At 35.2% G+C, this 9,163-nt stretch overlaps 1 protein-coding gene across 29 annotated transcripts in view; it reads right to left on the bottom strand.

Annotated features, from left to right (window-relative positions):
* CLASP2 (cytoplasmic linker associated protein 2) overlaps positions 1 to 9,163 on the bottom strand; it is a 157,188-nt gene that overhangs the window by 70,890 nt on the left and 77,135 nt on the right. For all 29 annotated transcript variants that reach the window (XM_019647191.1, XM_019647193.1, XM_019647196.1 and 26 more), the window contains 5 exons: positions 6,546 to 6,616; positions 5,275 to 5,334; positions 4,098 to 4,175; positions 2,873 to 3,040; positions 746 to 801 (listed from right to left, as the gene is read on the bottom strand). In XM_019647191.1, coding sequence (XP_019502736.1) covers positions 746 to 801; positions 2,873 to 3,040; positions 4,098 to 4,175; positions 5,275 to 5,334; positions 6,546 to 6,616 — 433 coding nt within the window. The remainder of the gene's footprint in view (positions 1 to 745; positions 802 to 2,872; positions 3,041 to 4,097; positions 4,176 to 5,274; positions 5,335 to 6,545; positions 6,617 to 9,163) is intronic.

The following is a 9,163-nucleotide window of genomic DNA, read 5'->3' as shown; positions in this document are numbered from 1 at the left end:
CAGATACAGATATTTATGACTGACTCATGAAAATGAAGCACTGGACAAGATAAATAGATGGCAGCAGTGAGATTTTTTTTTTTTTTTTTACTGTCAGAAAAATGCAAGGAGGAGGGTTATTTAGAACAAAAATGCAGGTTCCGCTACTCTTAGGCACTGCAAATTAAGTGATTAAATTTCTGGTCTTTAGTTTTTCAGTTTTAAAAATGAGGAGTTTTATAAACTATGAGTGAGCTGTGACTCATTAGTAGGCTATGAAATCAACTGAGTGGGTCAGACAAGCATTTTAAAGAAATTAAACAAAATAGAAAACAGTACCTAACAAGTAAGGGTAAGAGTAGTGCTTCATGGAACTTCAGGTTATACAATATCTGTATACACATATACAGGATACTACATAGTATATGAATACTGCATGTGTAAAATTGTATAGACTACATTATATAATATGGTGTGCAAATAGGTACAGTGTGTATGTGTGGTATTAGGTTATTTTATAACATAATTTTCTCACTGTGGGTCAACCAAGAATTTAAGTGTTTAAAACAGTTTAAAAGCTACATTTAAAAAGCTTTAAAAGCACATCAAAACAGTTTTAAAATGATAAAAACAATAGTTTTTAAACTGTTTTGATGTGACCCACGGTGAGAAAATCATTTTACATAGTAACTTTTACTTTATTTATAAAGTTGCTTTTACTTTATTAAATAAAATGCTATGACTTTTAATTAAAAAGGCAATATACCTCTTCCAGCTACAGTTGACGGGTTTGCTGTGGACCATTTAGAAGAAAAAGGGCGACTGCAAGGCAAAAGGAAATACTTTTAGTAAGAAGGTGAAATTTATCACTCCTCTGATAACAATTAGGGAAATAATACTGAGTTTCCTAAAGAGTTGAGAAGTACTTCTAATTCTAATTTTCCTTTTACAAATCCCTTTACAACAGCTGTGGTTACATATCAATGGTATCTCAATTAGCTGTGAAGCAAAAAGGGAATCACTAAAAATTAATAATGACTATAAAGTCTACAGAGAAACGGACCAGTTTGCTGTTGTTCACTCTGGCCCCCAGCACACATTACAGGGCTCACCATAGAAGACTCAACAATAGTGCTCTCTAACACTTGTATTCCGAGATAGTTCACGTAGAGAGAGAGAGAGCCAGTGTTATTACTAGCACACAGGGAATTCAGCGTAACCAAAGCCTTTCTTACCTAAGTCATAGCGGTTGTGGCCCTTGGCAATCCATGCAATTACAATGTAGGTATCACACTCCCTACAGCAGTGCTATTGAGTGTGAGGCCACAGAAACAAGGCTAAGAACCACTGCTGAGGATAACATGTATTGTTAGAAAGAAAGCAGCTCTAATCATCTCAAAGACTGTTTATCTTTAATTACAACAGTACTCTGCAGCCAATACATAAAGAATACATCTAACTAAGTAAGGGAGATCTGGAAAGCATATCTATAAATTGTAAAGGTGGTGGAAAGAGAGAAGCAAAAACCCCAGGTTAAAGTCAGGCTATTGAAAAATATTTTTTAGATTATTATTATCGAATAGTAAAGTTGGTAGTTCGTTATTAAACCCAGTATTGCATTATTTTTTTAGCTGTTCCCTAAAATTGGTACATTAGACTGAAACAGACCACTTCAGGGTTCACAAAATTTAAAATTGTTTATGTTTAAAGATATACTATAGTAAGATAAAATATCTTGTTTAGATCCTTGCTACTCAAAGTATGATCCATGGACAAAAAGCACTGACATCACCTAGGAGAACGTAAAAAAACGCAAAATCTCAAAACTCATACCAGATATACTGAAATGGACTCTGCATTTTAACAAGATCTTCAGGTGCTTCATATGCCCTTTAAAGTTTGAGCATAGAAAATAAAAGGGAAAAAAGCAACCAAGCTCACTGGTAGTGAAGGACTTATTACAAATTTTTAAAAGTTTAGATAGGCAATTATTTCCACAATAATAATTTTTTGAAATCAGATGTTTTTATTCTGCAAACTTGTAAGTCACTAAACTTTAGTAAAGTACTCATAAAACCCTGTGAGTGCTTCCTTGAATTTTGCGCCCTAGGTGCCTCATTTGCCTCACCCTGGAAGCAGTTCTGCATCCGAGAACTGCAAAGGCAACCAGTAATCTGTGGGATCAAAGTCCGAAAAAGACAGAAATTACAAAGAGGTAAGCTCATGTTCTATGAGCTGCTCTTCCCTGGGGAAATCTGCAGATACCGGTGGCCATTGCTAGGGAGCCAAGAAGACATCGAGATTTTAGCAATCTCATAGGGCTAGAGAGACAGAAAACAGGGTTAGGGCTGCCAGGTCAGTAGGGTTGGAGGTAGCCAACATAATGATGAGAATGGAGTTACAGATAAATGAGTCAGATACTAGATAATTTTGCCCCTTGAGGGATTTGCTGAAATCTGAAGCTGTGCAACAGGTGAGGAAAACACTGGGGTTTATACCAGTCATACAGGGCTCCCTAAGAGTTCTGAAGATGACTGTGGAATCTCCATGACAATTCCTCCATTATAATGACCTAGAAATGGGCTACTTACTGTATAAACTATTAGGGGAGTATTAAAGAAAATGTATATAAATCCGTACTTCCCAACTTCTTTCATAGACATGAACACATAGAAACAAAACCTGAATCACGAAAACTCTTTACCCAAAGAGAAGTTATACTAGCATGTAATTTAACCCTTGAGACAACAAACCAGAGAAGATAAGTCCATTCAAATCATCATTCTTTCAAGGCTTTCAGTGCAAGCAAGCAGATATTCAACGATCCAATTTAAGAAACTCTAGGGAAATGGGGAGAGTAAGAGATCAGTAATTATCATGTATGTGGCCTTACTTGAGACTTTCTTGTGAGCTGGACGAAGACCTGTCTGATTGTGGAAGAGATGCTACACTGCCAGAACTCTTTAAGTAAGTTTGAAGACTCTTCTGATAAGATGGCTCAAGAGAATTATACAACGTTTCAGCTTCACCAGGAAAATGGTTTCTAAGACCCATATATGTTCTGTAAAACAAAGGAACAAATAACAAAAAGAAAAAAAAAAGCACAAAGTAATAGCTTTACATGATTAGACATTAACAGTAAAATGTGTACATTCAAGAAGAATGAAGATGAGCATGTAGGTTTTTAATACATCCATTATATATCAAGTGAAGGCTTTCTAAATTTAACGAGTTTGGGTGAAAAGATGGCAGCTTTTTGAGAAAGCAGATCTTAGTTCAAAACCTGGTTGTGATTCTTATGGTTCTTGTGGCCTTGGGTACACCCCCAAAATCTCAAAACTTCAGTTGTCAATCTAAGGAGACGTTACTTTTGCAGGATCATTTTTAAATACGGGGGGATGGGGGGCGCAAAAAAATGTATATAAGTGGACACTTTGATCAACATCACTCAAGCAATAATTCGCCGTAATCAGAAGTGTCTGGATGCTGATGGTAACCACGTTGAGCACCTCTTGTAATTGCAGAAGTCAAACGTGACTTGTATTCATCTTTTGTTATTGGTATATATTCAGTATTACAATTTTAATAGGGTTTTTTACTTTCTTAAAATGTGTATGCATTTTATTGGCACCCTCTATTAGAAAATAATGCCCCACACAGTATCGTGTACATAACGCATACTCAATAAATGATAGCTATTTTTATTCACAACGAAAATGAAATGTCATAATGGACTAGAAATACTGATTATTATACAAATGACAATGTAAAGTAAACTATTAAAACATCTAATACAGATTTAATGGAGAAAAATCAATCTCAATTTTACTAAAGAGCTAATCAAGTAGAATACTTGGGGCACTTCTGGTATTTTCGTTCTCCTAATGTAATTCCTTTCAATGAAAAGACCAAAGTGAGGGCCGACTGAGTGGCTCAGTTGGTTAAGAGCTCGCTCAAGAGTTTGAGCTCTGAGCAACAGCGGTTTGATGCCCGGCCTGAGCTGAGCTGCCAACAGGTGGCAGGATGGCTCAGCTAAAAACAAACAAACAAAAAACAAAACAAAAAAACCGAGAAGACCAGTATGTTTAAACTATCACAAAAATGTATTATAGACTTACTTTCTTGCCTCCACTCTGGCCTCAGCATCAGCATCATGAATTCCCTTTTTAATAGTTTCAACCAAGACAGCTGCATGTCTATAAAATAAAATATCTTTAGATTCATGTGTAAAACTATGTATTTCACCACAAATGATACTTACTGCCTATGTGTTACCCATCAATCACAAAGGGGCAGAAGAGGTAAAAGATTAATTACTGCATCATAATGAATCTAAGATTGCAAGATTTTCTAATAATCCACCTCATACATTTCATTCCTGTATAATTTCCTTCTGACAAACCAAACATTATAAACCTGAAAATAATTATTTTGATATGAAATCCAGATAATGTATAAGTACATAGTGCCCACATTTAAAATTTTTAATGAATAACAAATACACTTCTGTGTGGTTCCTTATTAATCCACCAATGTGGAAAATGATTTGCTAGTAATATGGTCAGTTATAATCTGACCAAATTGAATAGATGCCACAAACAAACTTAAAGAAAACCTGGAATTATATCATGCCTGTATTAAACAACAAATTCTATTTTTTTAAAAGGGGGCTATGAACAAATTTAATGCTTTCCATTAAAATGGAAAATCAGAAACATATTCAACATAAACGCAGGTATATCCCAAACTTCAAACTTGAAACCAACGAGAAACAGTCATGCAAAAAGCCAGGGACCAACCAGCTGCCCATGCTTTCCTCTTGTTCATTTCAGAGCGATTATACAGTAAACACTGCCCAGTATATTACCTAACCAATGACACCTCATGTGGATAAACTGCGACAACCCCCTTTTTTTAATCTCTTTCCTCTGAAAGGCAGTGCCTTCCTTCTCTCTATCTTAAATCATTCATTACGTGATTAATTGCACCTCAGTAAACCTATCTCACATGACTAGAGATACATTTTTAACTTTTTGCCCAATTTAACCTGGACTATCTTATATGACTCATTCTACCTAAGGGATTCTCAATCACCCTACAAAAAAGAAAAGAAAACCACACTATTCATAGTTTCAATGAATAAGAGGAGCACCACACCATAGCTTTAAAGGAAAACTAGTATAAATAACTTTTAAGGCAAAATGGAAAATAATGCAAAACCAATACCATTGACTTCTAAAGAACAGGTAACAGTGGGGAGGGGAGAGAAGTGGGTGAAGGAGAGTCAATGCATACCTTTCCAATGAATGAGTCTGCCACTCTTGTAATAATAAATCTAAAAATTCAAATGAACGCCTGAAAAATAAAAGTTAATTATAACTAAATGTTATATTGTTATATTAATTTATAGCTAAATGCTAATTAAGACTTTCTTCTATAATATTGAAATTTGCCCCCTGAATTAAAGTATAATCAGCTCTCCATATCCACGGGTTTCACATCCGCGGATTCAACCACCCATGGTCTGAAAATATTTGTGGGGGGAAAAAAATTCCCAGAAAGTTCCAAAAAACAAAACTTGAAGTTGCCATGCACCAAACACTATGCTGAATTCACACAAATGAAATGATGTGTAGGGACACCAGTTATATGCAAATACTACTCCATTTTATATAAGGGACTTGAGCACCTGTGGAGTTTGGAACCAATCTCCCACAGATATTGAAAGACGACTCACTGCATAAGACATGTTTTTAAATATCTAACTGTAGAATACTTAACTTACTTTAAAGCTCCAACTATGCCTATGCTAAACAGTTCAAAAAGATCGTAAGAGTTCTCCATGAGTTTAACTTAAAATGCTTGTCAAATACAAACTTTAATGAATTTCATTTAATTAAAAAAATATTTATTAAATACCTACTGTGCACTAGAAATTGAAGATATACAGTAGTGACCAAGAAAGATATGACACATCTTCTATTTCTACAATTTACTTCCTTAAAAATACATACATATATACATATATAATTTTTAATCAAGTATTTGTGTATTTTCTCCTAAGCCCTCTAGTTCTCAACTTCTTCAACTGCCTCATTCTGGAGCTTCTCTTCTTTCTTCGCATCTAGTGACACATTCCTGCCCTGTTTTTCTTCCTTAATATATTAACATTTTTTTCTCTGCCTGTCTATAAACAGGTGCTCACCTGGTTGGTGCTGATCTCAGCCTACCTCTTCTCTATAGTCTTTACTTGGACAACATCATCTGTACCCTTATATCTTACTATCAGCTAGGCTCCACATCTGGTCCTGTATCTCCAGCATCGGTTCAATTCAACTGTTAAATAAAACCAGGAGCCCAAATATACCAAAGTTTAATATGATAAAACTGAGAAACGTGGGTGATAATAATTGCTTCATTCATTTGCCCTTATATGACATAAGATGACAAATTTTATTAAGATTTCTAGCAGGCAAGAAATAATTGATTATTGTACCAAACCAAAAATTAAATATAATGTAATATTAAAGCCATACCAATCCCTCCCCCCCAAAAAAACAACTTACCTCCTCACAGGAACTGATTTTGATGTGCAATTGCTTGTTATTAAAGGTATAAGTCTGGGTACATGAGTATGCTGAAAAAGATGTTTTAGAAAAAGCTGAAAAATACTGTGAACTTCACATAATCCCTTCTTCTATTTGCCTTACATTCAAGTATTTAGTTATATTAGTATAGGACAAAAAGATCATAAAATCATATTTTGAAACAAGTTAAGACCAGTGAAAAAGTTTTCCCAAATTAAAGCAATAGTAATGATGACATAGTTTCAGAAGGACAAGCGTGGCTGTAATATCATGTAATAAAGACAAGCTAAGTGTACAACTGCAAAGAACTGCTAAGACAGTACATGTTTTGAGGAGGAAGGAAGCACTGAGAGCGACTAGGCATGGATCTGTCATAGTTTCTGAAGTACCATGGCTTCTGCTGGTAGAAGACAGTGACTGCTATGTACGTAATCAAAGTAGGTAATCAGAGTGAATCTATGTATCTAACTATAGGGAAAGCACTTTGAAATGGTGATTTCTAACTGAACTTTAGTTTTTGGCTGAACCACAGTTCTTTAGAATTCAGGTTTAACAGATACAATCTTTTGATATCTATTAGTAATTCTTATGCTCTTTAGTGAAGCAAACACTAAAAAGTTCAACATAGACATATGAATAAAATAGTAACCTAAGTATACATATTTGATGCTTTAAATCTCTATTTTTCTTCTGAGCTAATGGTACAGGTTGGGTTACCTAGGAAGCAGGAGTTTAGCATGTAGGATATTAAGAAGCGCCCTTGAGATCAACACCTTTTAAGGGCTGAGAAGGAAGGAAGAGTGGGCAGAGGAAGAAATCGATCTCTAATGCAGCCCAAGGATATCTTCGCCCAAAACCATTAGGAAGCTGTGGAGCTAAAATGGCCTTTCAGAGTAGTCTCAAATTGGTCCAAGATGGCCAAACATTTACACTTCCACATCAATCAGTTACTGGATGTGGAACATACTGGGAAGGGGCAAGCCCTTGGGAAAGGCAGCTAGCCCTCTGTAGCTGAGAAACCTGATGAGGCTGGCAGCTGAAGGCTGTCTGCCAACAGTGATTCAAGTATGGGGGAAACAAGTCTTCCACTGAAGGAGAATGTATGTGGCCCATCAGTGTCTGCCTCAGTTAATTCAACCGAAGTAAGAGAGAACACTTTCTTCAGCTTCTTCAGAGGGAAACCACCCATAGACCTGAAGCTGTTCTAGAGAATAATGCAAGAGAGTGCAGACCTCTGTAATATTCATCTGCTACATTCAGCATGGAAGGGCTCTGTGGATCCGCTCTCCTAGAGCATCCAAAAGAACTCATTCTCCAAACATTACTATCAAGTTAAAGCCTAAGGAGACGCCCTAGCCACAACACACTACCATCTCTCACCTACTATCCTCCTTTCTCTCATCATCTCCCCAAGACCCTACTGCTGATCAACCCACATCCAACACACAATGGCAGGGATACGGAGAGAGTCTAACCTAACTACTGCTACACCATGTTCAGGGAGTGCTGTACCAAAGGAAAATAAAGTGACCCTCACAACTGAAGACGAAGCATTCAAGCAAATACTGTCAGAATAATTTCGACTTTATTAATACGAGTTGCAAACTGAAACAAAAAAAACTTCTCTAGAATTAAAAAGAGAAATAGGAATCAAATAGAGCAATGTAAGAAAGTAGTCTCCTAGGAAACAAACAAAATACACAAAACAGGAGATAACATAAAACAAACAAAAACAATTGACTTGTATTTTCAGTGCGATGACAGAATACTGCACTAATAACATGAAACAAACTCATGAAAAATGAGCAATTTGAAAACAATTAAAGCCTACGAATGCAAAATGGGTACTGTTAAGGAAGTGTACTTTAATGGAATTTTTCCTGAGAACATATATAGCTGTATGAAAAGAGACAAAAAATTATCTAAGAAGTGATAAACGATATTCAGGGTTCCAAAATCTGTATAACAAGAATAATAGAAGAAAAAAACATGGCAAAGAAAAGAAAAGCAATAAATAAACAATCCATTAAAATTAACAAAAATTTAAGAAAATTCATTTTAGTTAGAAATCCTTACCCACTATGTAAGGAAAGCACTCAAGAAAGTTGATCTACTCCTAGACCTACTGTGGGGAAATTCCTAACACAAAGAGACTATTCTATAAAGCCACCTAAAGTATTTTGTGGTTTTTTGGTGTGTGTGTTTTGGTATATAAGAATCAAATGGTATCTTATTTCTTAGAGACAACATTAAAAACTTAAAAACAATTCTGAGGGAAATGGAAACAATTCTGAGGGACTGTGAACCTAAAATAAAGTCCAATTTTTCAGTTGTTGTGTAAGGGCGAAAAAAAAGCCATTTCGAAATATGCAAAGATAAATACAAATGAAAATTGAGAATACACTAAAACCAAACAAAAATTATCCAGAACCAATTAAAAAATAAGAAGAGTTTATTAATAACTGGCCAGGAATGAAAGCAGTAAAAACATACAGTTACTATCAATCAGTGAACATGAAAATGTCATTGTTCAAATTAATTTAATGGTTAAGGAAAAAAATGTCATGAATGAGAAAATGTATACTTTTTTTTTTTTT

Source organism: Hipposideros armiger, unplaced genomic scaffold, assembly GCF_001890085.2.
Source record: "Hipposideros armiger isolate ML-2016 unplaced genomic scaffold, ASM189008v1 scaffold_109, whole genome shotgun sequence".
NCBI classification, from domain to species: domain Eukaryota; kingdom Metazoa; phylum Chordata; class Mammalia; order Chiroptera; family Hipposideridae; genus Hipposideros; species Hipposideros armiger.
This window is presented reverse-complemented; position numbering and strand designations above follow the sequence as displayed.